Source organism: Hypanus sabinus, chromosome 1 (assembly GCF_030144855.1).
Source record: "Hypanus sabinus isolate sHypSab1 chromosome 1, sHypSab1.hap1, whole genome shotgun sequence".
NCBI lineage: Eukaryota > Metazoa > Chordata > Chondrichthyes > Myliobatiformes > Dasyatidae > Hypanus > Hypanus sabinus.
In genome coordinates this window covers 10,499,647-10,518,319 of record NC_082706.1, presented here as the reverse complement: position 1 = coordinate 10,518,319, position 18,673 = coordinate 10,499,647, and the positions used below count along the sequence as shown (strand labels likewise).

The 18,673-nt window shown below is 41.6% G+C and overlaps 1 protein-coding gene across 5 annotated transcripts in view; it reads left to right on the top strand.

Moving 5' to 3' along the window:
* LOC132391313 (prosaposin-like) overlaps window positions 1–18,673 on the top strand; it is a 122,222-nt gene that overhangs the window by 55,477 nt on the left and 48,072 nt on the right. For all 5 annotated transcript variants that reach the window (XR_009511173.1, XR_009511168.1, XM_059964346.1 and 2 more), the window contains exon 3: window positions 6,457–6,519. Coding sequence is in view for 3 of the 5 variants with exons in the window: in XM_059964346.1 (XP_059820329.1) it covers window positions 6,457–6,519 (63 nt within the window). In the remaining 2 variants the exon portion in view is untranslated. The remainder of the gene's footprint in view (window positions 1–6,456; window positions 6,520–18,673) is intronic.

The window sequence follows — 18,673 nt, the reverse complement described above, 5'->3', positions numbered from 1 at the left end:
TTGAAAAGTACCGAGAAAGTTTTGAATATTTCCTTCCAGTATCTTTCAAGGCTTGGACATGTCCAAAACATGTAAATTAATGAAGCTTCTCCATTATTACATCTATCACTGAAAGAAGATCTATCCAAATAAAAATGAGATAGCTTATCTTTAGACATGAGAACCCTGTGAACCACTTTAAATTGTAAAAGGGAATGACAAGCACATAATGAGGAAGTGTTCACCAATTAAAAATTTTCATTCCAAGTTTCCACGGAAATTGAAGTCTGTAAATCTTGTTCCCAAAGATTTTTAATTTTGTCTATAGGAACGTTTCTCATTCCAAGCAACATACCATAAATATTGGATATTGAACCATTATAAAAAGGTTTTAAATTAAAAATTATATCTACTAAGTCCTTATCAGAACTTATAGGAAATGTATATAGTTGAGAACGCAGGAAGTCTCTAATTTGTAAATAACTAAGAAAATGAGTTTTGGATAAACTATACTTAACTGACATTTGCTCATATGAAAGAAGACTTCCTCCAACAAACAACTCCTGTAAGCATTTACAAACGTTTGTAATACCCAATCTATCCCATTCTTTAAAAACTGAATTGGCCATCAAAGGTTTAAAAAAATAGTTAAAACAAATGGGGCTCGACAAAGAAGATCTCAATAGACCAAAGAATTTCCTAAATTGTACCCAGATCCTTAAAGTATGTTTAACTACCAAATTTTCAGTTAGTTTACTAAAAGATAAAGGGAGTGAGGATCTGAGAAGAGAAATAATAGAAAATTTGTTAACAGAGTTAGCTTCTAAAGAAACCCATATCAGACGGTTCTCACGGTTAATATAATATGACCAAAATGTAAGATTTCATATATTGACTGCCCAATAATAAAACCTAAAATTTGGTAAAGCTAAACCTCCATTCTTCTTAGATTTTTGAAGATGAGCTTTATTTAGTCAAGAACGTTTGTTTTTCCATATATAAGAAGATAAAATAGAATCAAGAGAATCAAAAAAAGATTTAGGAATTAAAAACAGGTAATACCTGAAAAGGTATATAAATTTAGGTAAAATGTTCATTTTAAGAGAGTTGATTCGGCCAATCGAGGATAACGTAAAAGGTGACCAGTTTGATAGTGTCCTTTTTACAAAATTCAGTAAGGTAAGAAAATTTTCATTAAATAGGTATTTATAATTCTTGGTAATTGTTACACCCAAATAGGTAAATTTCTTACAATTTTAAAAGGAAGGTTAATATTAATAAATTATTCAGAGGAAATGTTCACTCTTATGTAAATTCAGTTTGTATCCTGAAAACTGGTTAGAACAAGAAAGTAGAGAAAGCACAGGAGGTAGTGAAGCCTTGACATTAGAAATAAAAACCAATAGGTCATCAGCATAAAGCAAAACTTTCCCTCTCCTTAGAATACCAATAACATCATTATTTTCTCGAAAAGCAATGGCTCAGGGTTCTAAAGCCAAATCAAAGAGCAAAGGGCTCAGCGGACAAACTTGTCTAGTTCCACGTTGAACTTTAAAAGGTTTGGAATACTAAAAATTAGTAAGGACCCTAGCAGAAGGAGATAGATACAGTAATCTAATCTATTGAATAAAATCGGGCCCAAAATTAAATTTTTCTGAAGTTTTAAGTAATTCCATTCAACCCAATCAAAAGCCTTCTCAGCATCCAAAAAAATCACACATTCCGATATCTCCTTAGAAGGGGAATAAATAGCGCTTAATAAACAATGAATATTAAAATGGGAATATCGACTTTTCTTCTTTCTTTATCAATTTTTTATTGGTTAAATAAAAGAGTATGTTTTGATTATTATAACTAATAATCAAAACTCTTATTTTAGGTTATACAGAGGTACCTGGCAGGGTTGCCCTCTTAGTCTGTTGTTATTTAACCTGGCTCTGGAACCTCTTGCTATTGCTCTTTGAGCCTCCAATAAGGTATTGGGTATTAAGAGATCAATTTTAATAAATCCCATCTGATCATCAGAAATGATAGATGGTAAAATAGTTTAAATTCTACGGGCTAGAACTTTAGATAAGATTTTAGTATCAACGTTACATAAAAAAATTGGTCCGTATGAAGAGCATTCAGTTGGATTCTTATTCTTTTTAAGAGTGAGCAAAATAGAAGCTTCATAAAAAGATTGTGACAACCTACCCAACTGAAAGGAGTCCAAAAAAACTGCACATAAATGAGATATAAGCAGTGAGGAAAAAGCCTTATAAAATTCTCCAGAAAATTCATCAAGACCCAGAGCCTTCCCTGAGTGCAAAGAATGTACAGGCTCGGAAATTTCCTCATACAAAATAGGTTGATCCAACCGTTTTTGGTTATCAACAGAAAGTGTAGGAATGATTAATTGATCTAAAGAATTATTCATTACAGTATTATCTTTGGGAGAGTCAGAACAATAAAGTATAGAATAAAATTCTTTAAAAATATCGTTTATTTCTAAATGGTCAGTTGTCCTATCACCAATTGGCTTTACAAATTTCTTTAATTTGCCGTTTAGCTACAAAGGTTTTTAATTGGTTAGCCAATAATTTACCTGTTGTGTTTCAATTGGATATGTTAAAAGAAGATCATATTTAGTTCAAATTTCAACATGCCTTTTATATAAAACAGGATCTGGAGCCAAGGCATGTTTTTGGTCTAATTGTTTTAACTGATTAGCTAACAGTTCTCTCTTTATTAGCTTTTTTTCTTGACATTTGCAGTATAGGAAATAATTTGACCTCTAATAAAAGTCTTAAAGGCATCTCATCTAATAAGACTAGAAGTTTCTTCCGAAGTATTCTCTTAAAAAAAGAATAATTTGTCTCTCCAGAAATTTTAAGAAATCTTTATCGGATAACAAAGTTAAATTAAAATGCCAAGATCTGTTTATTTCAGGAAGACCAGGTAGATTTAAAGATAAAAGCACCGGAGCATGATCCGAAACAGCAATTTCTTTGTATTCACAGGATCGAACTAAAGGAATCATTTGACTATCAATAAGAAAGTAATCAATCCTGGACTGAGTATGATGGACATGAGAAAAAAACAAATACTCCCTACCTAGTGGATGTAAGAAATGCCATATATCAACAATGCCGTATTTCATTTAAAAAGATTGAATAAACAAAGCTGATTTATTCAGTGTTGCTGTTTCAAAAGATGACCGATCTAAAACTGGATCTAACCAACAAATAAAATCTCCTCCCATCACCAATGAGTGAAGGCTCAAGTCTGGCAGAATCGAAAAAAAAAAACACTCAAAAAAACCTGGATCGTATGTATTCGGAGCATACAGATTGGCAAATACCATTAATTTATTATCTAATTTTCCTGACCCTATGACAAAACACCCATTATTATCAGGCACTACTTTATGTTGAACAAAGGGAACTAAATTATCCATAAAAATTGAAACTCCTCTAGACTTAGAGATGGAAAGAGAAGTAAAAATGTAGTCCTTTCCATCTACAGAAAAGACCCAAGTTGTCTCAATTACATACATGTGTTTCTTGTAAAAAAATATAATTGGGGGCCTTAAATTTTTTTAATATATAGGCAAAAATCTTATTCCGCTTCACAGGGTGATTTAGTCCTTTCATATTAAGACTGGGTCAGTTAATAGTATGACCCATTATTCTATTTAATAGAGAAATTAAAGTAATAACCAGTAAAATGAACATTAAAACCAAAGAATAAGCCTTGAAATAGGGTAACCAAACAACAGATTTGGCTAACGTCCCAAAGAAAGACACCCATCCCTCCCAAAGTCAGAAGGCCAGCCAAAAGAAGGCTGGCAGCTACAGCTAATGACATCACCCTCCCAAAACAACCTGCTGATTTGACTCCAAATTAATTCCAAGATCAACTGTATTCCAGGCTAGACTAAATAATGGCCATAAAAAACTTAGCCCTCATAACACAAATAGATTAATTATTACAGTTTCAAAACAAAAGAATGAAAATTACCCAAAAATGAGCCATATTGATTTAAAAAACCTTTAGAAAAGTGTATAAAGTAATAAAAAACTTATCAAAAGTCATAACATATAATCACACTTGGCATTAACTCATTAAAATCTTATTCTCTAAGTAAAACATTTAAATCACAAGGAAGTTTAGCTGTGAAGGTTCACCAAAAGTAAGAGAAGCGATTATTCTTATAACAAGGTACTAAACAGTCAATCCATTGTCTTTAAAAAATCCTGAGTTTCTCCACTCGAGTGAAACCATTCTTTAGAACCATCTTATAGAGTGATTCTAAGATGAGTAGGATAATGAAGAGATGGCTTTAAACCTTTGTTTAAAAAGCTCCGACATAACCTCTTTGAACTTAGCAATGCTCATTCATGACCTCAGGTGAAAAACCCTCAAGAATCCTAATCTTTATTTTTAAATTTCTTATTGTAACCTATAGCATTTTTTTCTCTTGCTCTATACTGCTGCCACAGAACAACAGATTTCATTTCAAATGTCAGTGATAATAAACCTGATTCTGACTAAAGATGATCCTTTCATTAAGAGCCAAGATTTTGGACTTGGGATTAACCTGTTATCAATTATTTTTTCCAGCATGGTTATAATGGGCTGAATGGTATTATTCTGTGCCACAAATAATCTCTACACACTCTAGAGAAATCACATCCTTCCAGACAGAACTGTATGCCATGCTAACATGGTGGTCTTTCTGAGGTATTATTTGGTCTAGCGTGACACACCCTGTTCTTGTATTTAATGTTTTAGCCAGTAAAGGTAAGTATATTATCTGCTGCCTTTGCCACCTTATCTATCTTTTCTCTTTCCCAAATCAAATACAGAGAAGCAATAATAAAATAAAAGCAGAACTCTTCCTGCTGGGAAAAACACAGCAAGTTAGGCACAACATTGGAAAGCTTGGACTCACGAACCCATGACACCCAATTACACCCATGTGACCAATGAACCTACTAACCCATACGTCTTTGGAATGTGGGAGGAAACCCATGCATTCACAGGGAGAATGTGCCATCTCCTTACAGAGAGTCGCCAAATTGAACCTGGATTACTGGTGCTGTAATAGTGTTGCACTAACTGCTATACCACCATGCTTTCCCTATGTACTAACATTTTGGGTTTGCAGATCTATTATCAAAAATTCAAAGTACGTATATGTCACCATATACAAACCTGAGGTTCATTTTCTTGCAAACTTACGCAGTAGATCCAAGCAACACAGTAAAGTCAATGAAAGAATACACCCAACAGGACAGACAACAACCAAAGTGCAAAACACAACAAACTGTGCAAATAGAAAAAGAAAAAGATAATAATAAATAAATAAGCAATAAATATAAAGTACATGAGAGGAAGAGTCCATGAAAGTGAGTCCATAGGCTATGGGAATAGTTCAGTGATGGGACGAGTGAAGTTATCTCCTCTGGTTCAAGAGCCTGATGATTGAGGGGTAATGACTGTTTGTGAACCTGGTGGTGTGGGTTCCAAGGCTCCTGTACCTTTTTCCTGATGGCAGCAGTGAGAAGGGACCATGGCCTGGGTGGGTGGTGGGGTTTCTTGATGATAGACGCTGTGCTCCTATGACAGTGCTCCATGTAGATGTGCTCAGTGGTGGAGAGGGTTTTATCTGTGATGGAGTGGTCTATAACCAAGAACCTTTCTAGGATTTTTCAGGAGGTCAGTGATGGTGCTACAGAGTCTCTGTTGGTGATGTTGTTTCCCATCCATGGTTCACTATTGTTATTGATTGTCTGTGAGAGATTGCTGATTCATCAGCTGGGGTTGGTGGGTGCTCATCAGCAGATTTCCTATCTGCGTTTAACCTGTCTGTGAATGTTTCCTAATCTATTGAGTGCATCTGAGATTTTGTGGATTTCAGAGTGCCACCAACTTGAAAAATTCTGCAGATGCTGGGGATCCAAAGAAACACACACAAAGTGCTGAAGGAACTCAGCAGGCCAGGCAATGTCTATGGAAAGGAGTACAGTTGATTTTTCAGGATGAGACCCTTCTTCAGAACTGGAAAGGGAGGGGTGAAGTCGGAATAAGAAGGTGTGGGGAGGGGAGGAAGAAGTACAAGGTGGCAGATAATAGATGGAACTGGGAGAGGGAGTGAAATAAAGAGCTGATTGGTTTGTTAAAGGGCTGGAGAAGGGGCAGTCTGAGAGGAGTGGACAGAGGACCGTGGAAGAAAGGGAAGGAGGAGGAGATGAGCAGGTGAGGAGATAAGATGAGAGAGGGAAACAGAAATGGGAAATGAAGGGGGGGTGGTTGGAGCATTACCAGAAGTTCAGGAAATCTGATTGATCTCTGTTTGCAGTTTTAACCCTCAATGTCAAGTTCCATCAATCTATTGAAATTAGTCTTTCTCCAATTAATGACTTTTACTTTGCATTGCTCCTTTTCTAAAGATAACTTTAATCTCATGATGTTTTCTTCACTGTCTCCTAGGTGTTCCCCAACTAAAAGCAGCAGATTTGGGCAAGGCCGAACATTTTCAGCTGCGCGGGCATGGTAAGTGTCAGCATCAGATGCCTAAACTCAGCTGCAAATAAAAGGAAGGTAGGCTTAAGCAGAGCGGCCATTGTTTGAATGTGCCAGTGACAGAGTGGGAAGGCTTTGGTGTGAACAGGCAGATTTATAGTTAAGGAGAGGTAAGCCTTTTTAGGTCAGAGTAGTCAGAAAGGAATGCTCCTCCTGTCAGATATGGAAATTTTGGATACCTGACTGTTTCCCTGATGACTACATCTGCAGGAAATGTACCCAACTTCAGCACCTGGCTGACTGGGTTAAAAAGTTGGAGCTGGGATTGGATGTGCTCCGGATCATTCATGAGGCTGAAGACATTAATACGTATATGAGACTTTTGAATAGGTGGTGAGACACAGAGTCAGGCTTTGGACTGTAGATGGGTGACCACCAAGGTGCAGGATTCCCCTGTGACCATTCCCCTCAGCAACAGGTATACCTCTTTGAATACTGCTGGGGGGGGGGGAGGGGGGCAGTAACCCATCAGATCACGGCAGCAACAACCAGCCCTGGTGGTAAAGTCGCTGTCTCTGAGGCTCAACGGGGAGGGTAAAGTCGGGCAGTGCGGTAGTTATAGGGGACTTGATAGTTAACAGGATAGAAAGTAGATTCTGTGGCCACAAAAGAGATTCTGTTGCCTCCTGGGTGCTAGGATGTAACAGAGTGGCTGCAGGATATTTTTAATGGGAAGGATGAACAGCCAGGGATCGTGGCACATATTGGCACCAATGACATGGGCAAAAAGGGGGAAGAGGTCCTACTCATTGAATATATAAAGTTAAGAATGAGGCCAAAGAGAAGGACCTCCAAGGTAGTAATCTTCAGATTACTCCCAGTACCACGGGCTAGTGCAAGTAGGACTGGGGTGAAAGCAGAGATGAATAAGTGGCTGAGGAGATGGTGCAGGGACAGGATTTCAAGTTCTTGGAACCTTTTCTGGGAAAGCAATGACCTGTACAAGAGGGACAAGTTGCACCTGAAATGGAGGGGAGTCAATATCCTAGCTGGGAGGGTTGCAAGTTCTATTCATGAGAGTTGAAACTAGTTTTACAGAAAACTGAGAACTGGAACATCAGGTTGGTAAGGGAAGGATCGAACCAGAGGTAGACATCAGGGATAGTATTGAAAGGCAAAATCAAAACAACAGATATGATTGGTTGGATAGTTTGGAGTATTATATTTTAATGCTTGGAGTATTATAGTAGGGAAGGGTGATGACCCTAGAGCATGGATCAGTGCGAGGAACTATGATGTTGTGGCCATTACTGAAATTTGGTTGAGAGAGGGGCAGGAATGGGTGATTAATGTACCAGGTTTGTAAAGTTTTAGAAAAATAGAGCAGGAGGTAAAAAAGGGGGTGGAGATGCGCTATTAATCAGGGACAATGTCATAGCTGCATTCAGAGGAGACATAATGGAGGGGTCAGATACTGAGTCCATTCGGGTTGAACTCAGGAACAGGAAAGTGCAATCACACTGATAGGATTGTCCAACGGATCCCCTGATAGCCTCTGGGACATTGAGGAACAGGTATGTAATCAGATTAAGGATATGTGTAAACAAATAATGGGGCTGTTTTCATGGAGATTTCAACTTCCCTAATATAAGCTGGGACCTTATTAATGCAAGGGGTCTAGATGGGGCAAAATTTGTTAAGTGTATCCAGGAAGGTTCTTAAATCAGTATGTGGGTAACCAACGAGAGGACCTAGCATTGGGTAATGAGTGTGCCCAGGTTACTGACCTTTCAGTTAGGGAACAGTGACCACAACTCCTTAACTTTAGATAAAAATAGGTATGGTCCTTATGGGAGAGTTTTAAATTGGAATTGGGCAAATTATGAGGGCATTAGGCAGGAACTAAGAAGAGTTAATTGGGACCACCTTTTCTTGGCAAGACCACAGAGAGCTGATGAATTTAGTCCAGAAGAAAAAGGGAAAGTATGTAAAGATTCAGAAATTAGAATCAAATGGAGCAGATGACGAGTATTCAGAAGCCAGAATAGAACTAAGGAAGAGAATTAGGAAAGCCAGTAGAGGCCATGAAAAGATCAAGGCAAATCCCAAGGCATTCTGTACATACATCAAGAGCAAGAGGATAACATAAAGCCAAAGAGAGAGCATGTAATCGAGCAAAAATTAGTGGGAAGTTAGAGGATTAGGAAGCCTTTATAAACCAACAGAAGGTAACTAAAAAAATCATTAAGAAGGAAAAGATAGAACACAAAAGTAAACTAGCCAATAATACTAAAGAGGATACCAAAAGTTTCTTCAGATACATGAAGTGTAAAACAGAGGCAAGGGTGGATATCAGTCCATTAGAAAACAATGTTGGAGAGGTAGTGATGGGGGCCAAGGAAATGGCAGGTGAACGGAATAAATATTTTGAATTAGTCTTCATTGTGGAAGCCAGTAGCAGTATGGTGGAAGCTCCAGAGTATCAGAAGTCATGAAATGTATGAAATTACCGTTACAGAGAGAAGGCTCTTGGGGAAAATGAAAGGCCTGAAGGTAGATGAGGTCACCTGGACCAGATGGTATGCACGCCATGGTTCTGAAAGAGATGGCTGAAGAGATTGTGGAGGCATTAGTAACAATCTTTCAAGAATTATTTGTTTCTGGAATGGTTCTGGAAGACTGGAAAATTGCAAATGTCATTCCACTTTTTAAGAAGGGAGGGGGACAGAAGAAAGGTAACTACAGGCCTGTTAACCTGACCTCGGTGGTTGGGAAGATGTTGGAGTTGATTGTTCAGGATGTGAACACATGATAAAATAGGCCAGTCAGCATTGTTTCCTCAAGGGAAAATCTTGCCTAACAAACCTGTTGGAGTTCTTTGAAGAAATAACAAGCAGGTTAGACAAAGGAGAATCGATTGCTGTTGTGTCCTAGGATTTTCAGAAGCCCTTTGACAAGGTGCCACACATGAGGCTGCTTAACAAGTTAAGAACCCATGGTATTACAGGAGAGATTCCAGCATGGAATCCAGCAGTGTATTTTGTGAATAAAGCAGTGGTTGTTTGGCAGGATACAAAGAGTGGGAATAAAGGGAACCTTTTCTGGTTGGCTGCCAGTGACTAGCGGTGTTCCACAGGAGTCTGTGTTGGGACCACTTCTTTTTATGTTGTATGTCAATGATTTAGATGATGGAATTTGTAGCTTTGTTTCAAAGTACATTTATTTTCAAAGAATGTGTAAATTATACAACATCGAGATTTGATTGCTTACAGGTAGCCACAAAGCAAGAAACCTGAAAGAATTTGTTACAAGAATCACCCCTTGTAGGCACAAGAGAGAATCTGTATTTACCGCCAAGTACCTTTATTGTCTCAACGGAAGAACATGTGAACTTAGACAACCAATACCTGTGTGCAAACCAGCTAAGTTTTCCTGACCTTCCATGAACAGTCAAAGAACAGAAAATATAATACCGGTTAAAAAGGAGTTTCTGCTGCTGGCCACATGTTCCTCATCGTCCTTTTACAAATCTCCAGGTGTCAGCAGGGCACCTCGCATCCCCGATAGCTGTTCTCCTACAGAGTTAAAGTCACTAGCACTGCTTTTATATTCCTTTCTTACCAATTCAGATATTGCATTCCAGTGTCATTGGCTGTAGGTCATGTGTCTGGCCTTTAACACAGCTAGTGGCTCTGCTGCAAGCCAGCATCCATCTATTGCCTTCTTCGCAGCAAGTGACAATCGGTAATTTATTTCTCTTGTCACAAGGGGGCGTTGGGAATGGACCCAAATGCAAATCACAGACACTGTAGTTGTCTGAACAAGACTATGTCTATTAACAATACTAGGGAAGCCAAGGAGCGAGGAAAAAATATCAACCTGGACATGAGTGTAAAATAACAAACTGGAAAACCTGGACTAGGACTTGAGACTTGAACTTGACTGAGAACTCGGGTCTTGGCCGGGACTAGGTACCTGCATCTTGACTTGGCTCTTGACCTGGAACTCGGACTCAAGCTCAGACTCAGACTTGACTAGACTTGACTCTTCTTGGACACAGGACACAGAGCCAGGACTCTTTTTGGACACAGGACACAGAGCCAGGACTCTTCTTGGACACAGGACACAGAGCCAGGACTCTTCTTGGACACAGGACACAGAGCCGGGACTCTTCTTGGTATGAGTTTCTGATGCTGAGCTTCCAGATGTGGGTTTCAGACGCCAAGCTTCCTGGTGCGGGTTTCTTGACAGGGATGGTCCAGAAAAGGAATAGATGGACCCCTGAGCTATTTATGTTGCAAGCTCGAAATGAGGATCAGTTGCCTCAATTAAAGGACCCAATGGAACAAGGAAAAACAGAAACAACCAGAATACAGAATCCACAGACCGGACCGTGACAGTACCGCCACCCCCCCCCCCTCCATGGGAGCCTCCTGATGATCCAACCAGCTTTCCCAGATTATCGATGATCCAGGTGAGTTGGAGGGGGGTGGTTTCAACAAGGGGGACCCCCGGCTGACCAGAGTTTAATGGCAGTGTCTGTGTTGCTGGGTCCATGTTTGGCTGGACCGTTCTGTCACAAGGGGGCGTTAGGAACGAAACCAAATGCAAGATGCAGACACTGCAGTAGTCTGAACAAGACTATGTTTATTAAGAATACTAGGGAAGCCAAGGAGCGAGGACAAAATATCAACCTGGACGCGAACATAAAGTAACAAACCAGAAAACCTGGACTGGGACTTGACTGAGAACTCAGGTCTTGGCTGGGACGCTCTTTGACTAGAACTCGTGCTTGGCTTGACCAGGAACTCAGGCTCGTCATGAGGCATATGAAGACCCTGCTGCCCCCCTCACTGGACCCCCTGCAGTTTGTGTACCGTCCCAACCGCTCAACAGATGATGCCATTGCCACCACCCTCCACCTGGCCCTAACCCACCTGGACAAAAAAGACATATGCATTCAAATGCTGTTCATAGACTTCAGTTCAGCATTCAACACAATCATCCCTCATGATTGGAAAGCTGAGCCTACTGGGCCTGAACACCTCCCTCTGCAACTGGATCCTGGACTTCCTGACTGGGAGACCTCAGTCAGTCAGGATTTGGAGCAGCATCTCCAGCACCATCAGTTTGAGAATGGGGGCCCCACAGGGCTGTGCACTCAGTCTACTGCTGTTCACTCTGCTGGCCCACGACTGTGCTGCAACACACAGCTCGAACCACATCATCAAGTTCGCCGATGACATGACTGTGGTGAGTCTTATCAGCAAGAACGATCAGTCAGCTTCCAGAGAGGAGGTGCAGCGGCTAACGGACTGGTGCAGAGCCAACAACCTGTCGCTTAATGTGAACAAAACAAAAGAGATGGTTGTTGACTACAGGAGTGCATGGAGCGACCACTCCCCACTGAACATCGACGGCTCCTTGGTAGAGATCGTTAAGAGCACCAAATTTCTTGGTGTTCACCTGGCGGAGAATCTCACCTGGTCCCTCAACACCAGCTCCATAGCAAAGAAAGCCCAACAGCGTCTCTACTTTCTGCGAAGGCTGAGAAAAGTCCATCTCCCACCACACACCCCCCCCCCCCATTCTCATCACATTCTGCTGGGGTTGTATTGAGAGCATCCTGAGCAGCTGCATCACTGCCTGGTTTGGAAATTGCACCATCTCGGATCGCAAGACCCTGCAGTAGATAGTGAGGTCAGCTGAGAAGATCATCGGGGTCCCTCTTCCTGCCATCATGGACATCTATACTACACTCTGCATCCGCAAAGGAAACAGCATTATGAAGGACCCCGTGCATCCCTCATACAATCTCTTCTCCCTCCTGCCGTCTGGGATAAGGCTCCAAAGTATTTGGGCTCTCACGACCAGACTATGTAACAGTTTCTTCCCCTAAGCTATCAGACTCCTCAATACCCAGAGCCTGGACTGACACCTTGCCCTATTGTCCTGTTTATTATTTATTGTAATGCCTGCACTGTTTTTGTGCACTTTATGCAGTCCAGTGTAGGTCTGTAGTCTAGTGTAGCTTTCTCTGTGTTGTTGTTTTTTTTAACGTAGTTCAGTCTAGTTTTTGTACTGTGTCATGTAACACCATGATCCTAAAAAACGTCTCATTTTTACTATGCACAGTGCCAGCAGTTATGGTCGAAATGACAATAAAAGTGACTTGACTTGACTTGACTTGAGATTCAGACTTGACTAGACTTGGACTTTTCTTGGACACAGAGCCGGGACTCAACAGTGGACACAGGACACAGAGCTGAGACTCTTCTTGGACACAAGACACAGAGCCGGGACTCTCCTTGGACACAGGACACAGAGCCGGGACTCTTCTTGGACACAGGGCTTGGACCCTTCTTGGATGCAGGACACAGAGCCGGGACCTTTTTTGGCCACTGGACACAGAGCTGGGACCCTTCTTGGTATGAGTTTCTGATGCCAAGCTTCCTGATGTGGGTTTCGGATGCTGAGTTTCCTGGTGCAGGTTTCTGACAGGGATGGTCCAGCAAAGGAATAGCTGGACCCCTGAGCTATTTATGTTGCAAGCCTGAAATGAGGATCAGCTGCCTCAATTAAGGCACTCAATGGAACAAGGGAAAACAGAATCAACCAGAATACGGAATCCACGGACCAGACCGTGAACCGGAATGCGGACCTTACGGACCGTGACAGCTGCTTGTTCTCAATCAGTAACATGTGTGAATCAGGCAGAACAGATACAGACTCCAACAGTCAAAAACCTGCATTTTCCATCCAACCAAAGGACATCTCACAAATAACTTCTTATCTGGAAATGACCTCTAGTCCAGCAGATTACCTGAGGCATCATTATATTGACTTTAAAACACTGATCAAGCCAAGAGACTCACAAAATGGAGAATCTCTTCATAAAATGGTAGCCTCCATCTCCTCCCTCCTGGCAAGAACAAAGGTAATTGGTCTGTCTGCTTCCACTGCCCTTAATTCATTTGAACTCACTGCTTTGCTGACTGTAGTTCTTTCTGGCCAACAAACCCAATCAAAAGATAATAATAAAGACCAATACCCAATGCGCAAGAGAAAGAGGGAAAGAACACAAACCATGCAAACAAAAGCGAGCATCAACATTCTGAATTGGGTTGAGTCCTCAGATCCAAACCCCACAGTAGGCCCAAAGCCTCAGTATATTATCAGGCACAGAGCACAGCAGCCTGGGCAATCTTCATAGCCTCAGCACCATGATGAGAGGAGTGAACATCGCAGAGAGTGAGTGAAATTGGCTCTCAACTCTGATCCCAAGATGCCTGGCCAGTGTGCAAACTGTCCAGACAGCTTAATGTACCTCGCATTAGGACCTGGAAACCACTGCTGCGAAGGGCTCCGGGCCAAGACCATGCCGCCCAACAGCTTGCTCCGGGCTCAGATTTTGCCACTCTCAAACTCTTAAAATCGGCTCGGCAGCCAGACTATCCAACCTCGCACCCAGGCCAGTTGTACAGGCATCAGAACTCCTCCGCCCAACTTCTCCTTTCTGAATGGCGGCTCACTCCGTTTGTGTCAATTCTGCAACACACCAGCACAGCTCATCCCCGAACTTGTTTCGCTTTCACTTGCCACTTCATTGCTAGTGGTGATAATTTACAACAATTTACTACAGAAAAGGTGTTGTTAGTAATGTTTTTAGTCAAATTTCTTGCCTTTTGAACTACCAGTGGAATGTCGCATACGCTCAGTAGTGCCATCTTAACCGGAAAGTTTGCAAACAATATGAAGAGAGGTGAAGGGGCAAATAGTTTTGAGGAAGTAGAGAAGCTGCAGAAGGACTGAGACAGATTAGGAGAATGGGCAAGGAAGTGGCAGATGGAATACAGTGTTAAGAAGTGTATGGTTGTGCACTTTGGTAGAAGAAGTAAAAGGGTAGACTATTTTCTAAATGGAGGAAATACTTGGAACTCCTTGTACAGGATTCCCTAAAGGAAAATTTGCAGGTTGAGTCTGTGGTGAGAAAGGCAAATGTGATGTTAGCATTCATTTTAAGAGGATTAGAATATAAAAGCAAGGAGGTAATGATGAAGCTTTATAAAGCACTGGTGAGGCCTCACTTAGAGTATTGTCAGCAGTTTGGGCCCCATATCTTAGAAAGGATGTGCTGAAACTGGAGAGGGTTCAAAGGAGGTTCACAAAATGATTCCAGGATTGAACGGCGTATCATATGAAGAGCATTTGATGGCTCTGGGCCTGTATTCACTGGAATTCAGAAGAATGAGGGGTGACCTAAGAAGGCAGAACGGAGTGGTGATGACACTAAATGGCGACACCTTTGCTTGCATGTTCATAAACAGTTCCATTTCCATCTTTAATATCTTCATTTTTCCCTTTCAGGGTTCTTTTGAAGACCCTGTCCTGGAGTTACACGCTGACTACAGTTCTTTGCGGGAATGGGATCCGCTGTCAGGGTTTCATAAGCAGCCGTTGTTGTTCGGCACACTGAGGGCTCGGCCTAAGAGTCTGGCTCAAATTTGGAAGCCTAGGATCTTGGGGCTCTGGAGATGGGCGGATTGAGGGTCGGTGTCATGACAGGACACCCATGTGTCGTTGGGGGTTTCGGAATATCTGCGGTTGAGTGCCTAGTTTTTAGGGTACAGAGCTAAAAAAAAAAGCGACGTGGTGGACGTAAACCATCGTAAACCAGCGAGTTGTTATGTCTCCCTGCTCGCTGGGAAAATGGAGACATCTCTTTCTCCTTTATTAAGGAGAGAGAGAACCTGTGGTATGTTGAGTACGAGGTGAAACGCAAAGCCTTTGGGATAACTGCAAGTCAGTGCCTTTGCTGTTGCCTTGTTCACGCTTGAGTGCTCAGTGGTGGGTGCCATGCTTTTTCTTGCCGGTGGGGGTTGTTTGCTGCTGCTTACACATGGGAAAGGGGAGTTGGGGGTTACTTTGGGGTTCCAACATTTGACTGTCATTCATTCTTTAGGACACTCCTCTGTTTTCATGATGGTTTGCGAAGAAAAAGCATTTCAGGATGTATATTGTATACATTCCTCTGACATTAAATGTACCTTTGAAACCATTGAAACTCATCGAAACCTATCTACCTACTGATAGAATTGGTGTGGAGAGGATGTTTCCTACAGTGGGACAGTCTAGGACCAGAGGACACAGCCTCAGAATAGAGGGGTGTCCTGTTAGATTAGAGATGAGAAATTACTTCAGCCAGAGAATGGTCAATCTGTGGAAATCATTGCTACGGGCAGCTGTGGAGGCCAAGACTTTATGTATATTTAAGGCAAATGTTGATAGATTCTAGACTGGTCAGGGCAGGAAGGGAAATGGGGAGAAGGCAGGAGATTGGGGCTGAGAGGAAGAATGGAGCGGTAGAGCAGACTCGATGAGTCAAATGGCCTAATTCTGCTTCTATATCTTATGATCTCATAACTAGGGAGAGGGCAGGACCACTCAGGATAAAAAGGGGAACATTTGTTTGGATCCTGAGAATGTGAGCAAAGTAATCAGAGTACTTTGCTTCAGTACTTACCAAGGAAAAGGGTATGGAGAACCAGAGCTGAGTGCATAAATACATTAGGGCATTTAGAGCTCAAGGAGGAGGAACTGTTGGGCCTCCTAATGAGTATAAAGTTGGATAAGTCCCAAGGACCCAATAGGATTTACCCCAATTTATTGAAGGAGGCAGGAGACGAGATTGCTGGCGCCTCATGTCCTCTGTAGTGCGGGTAAGGTCCTGCAGGACTGACGAGTGGCTAAGACTGTACCTCTATGTAAGAAGGGAAAATCCTGTGAACTATAGACCAGTGAGTCTCACGTCAGTTGCAGGACATTTGCTTAAGAATATTCTTAGAGATAGAATATATGAGCATTTGGAAACCCATGGCCTAATTATGGAGAGTCAGCATGCCTTTGTGAGGGGCAGGTCATATCTTACTAACTTCATTGAGTTTTTTCTTAAGGTGACAAGAGAGATTGATGAAGGCAGGGCAATGGACGTTGTCTACATTACTTAGTTAGGCATTTGACAAAGTGCCTCATGGGTGACTAATCCAGAAGATGAAGATGCAGTGAATTAGCTCTTTAGATTCAGAACTGGTTTGCATGTAGAAGATGGGAGAAGTTGAGGGGACTTATTTGAGCTGGAGGTCTGTGATTAGTGGAGTTCTACATGGATTCGACTAATGTAGATGGATGCGTTAGTAAGTAAGCAGATAATACCAAGATTGGTGGAGTTGTGGATGGTGTAGAATCCGGGCATAGAATAGAGCATGACAGATTTGTTGCAGATATGGGCAAAGAAATGGCAGATAGAGTTTAACCCAGATAAATGTGAGGTGATCCACCTTGGTAGGGCAAATGGAAGGAGACAGTACACAGTTATGGTCAAGATTCTTAACAGAGTTACTGATCAGAGAGATCCGTAGATCCAAGTTCAACGCTCCTTAAGGTCGATAAGGTGGTTAAGAAGGCTGATGGAATTATTTTATTAGTCGAGGCATTTTATTAGTGCTTAGGCCACATCGGGAGTATTGCAGACAGTTCTGGTTACAGCACTATAGGAAGGACATTGAGGTTTTGGAGGGGGTACAGAAGAGGTTTACCAGGATGCTGTCTGGTTTAAAGGGCATGTGCTATTATGAGAGGCTGGATAAATTTGTGTCATTTTCTCTGGAGCTCAGGCTTAATTAAGGGAGATCTCATAGAAGTCTATAAGATTATGAGAGGCAAAGATAGTGTAGACCGGGACTATCTATTTCCCAGGGCTGAAATGTCTAATACCAGATGGCATTGAATGTGAGAGGGCATAGGTTCAAAGAAGATGTGAGGGGTAAGTTTTTTACTCACAGAGTGGTGGATGTCTGGAATGTGCTGCCTGGTGTGGTGGAAGAGACGAATATATTACAGGCTTTTAAAAGACATTTGGATGCGCATATGAACGTAAGGAAGATGGAGGGACATGAACATTGTGTAGGTAAGAGGAATTAGTGTTTGGGTATTTCTGAATTGCTTTTTAGTTGGTTCAGCACAATGCTGTGGGCCGAATGGCCTGCTCCTATGCTGTGCAGTTCTATATAAAACTTACTTCCCCGTATTCTTCGATCCAGCAATTCCTCCTGCCTCACCGAACTAGAAATGTATTGCTCCAGAAAATTATCCTGTACACTCTGTGCTTAGTGATATTAATCTTCTAGTTTATAACACAGGCTTTTATTTCTCCAAAGCAACCACTACATAGTTTTCACAAATATCTGTAATCTCTTTGAATGCTGTTCCTTCTGTCCTACTCATCCATCCATAGAAATACATGGCATAAGTAGGCCTTTTGGCCCATTGAGCTTGTGCTATCCATCAACCAATCATATCAACTAATTCTACTCTTGTTTTTTATTCTCAGCACTCCATCATCAATTCCCTCAGATTTCTACCATTCAGCTACACGTTAGGGTTAATATAACTTAACAACCTGCACACCTTGGGATGTAGGAGGAAGCCGGTGGGGGGTGGGGGAACCAGAGACCTTGGTGCCTCACCTACTCTTGGGGTTCTTGCAGGTAGAGTGATAAAAGACCAGTAGCCCATTCCTAGAATGAGAGGCTTGTTGTGAAGGAAGGGGGAAAGTTGGGCCTCCGGAGCTTAGAAATACAGATCGAAAGGTCTTTGGAAAGATAATGCTGGGAAGAGTTCAATCAATGGTGGAGTCTCTACCACAAAACCAAAATGAAGAGTTTCTTCCCTCCTTCCTCTAAAGTTGTGAATCTTGAGTTTTCTCTATGCCAGTGAGCTTCAAAGACAGAGTCATTCAGAACTCAGCTGTTTTCTTAGATTACAGGGCATTAAGATATAGCAAGTAAGTCAAGGAGAGTCTGAGATTGTCAGTTGACATCTTACTGTTCAATCTCACAGGTCTGCCACTCCATCTCCTCTTGTTTTCTGATCAATATTACCTCAAAATATCCTGCAGCCGCTGCACTCGAGGAGCTGAAATATGATCTCACCACTTCTCATGAGGAAGTGGCTTGAATCTACTGAACAAGTAGTTCATTCCCATGGTAATGCAGAACTGGAAGTTCACCGTGTGTTTCTTAATACAAGTATAGAACTATAAGGAGAAATATACAATTTCCATCAGACCAGATTGACTTGCTTCTGTACCTTCTGTACTTACACAATTAAAGGCTTGATATGCTGT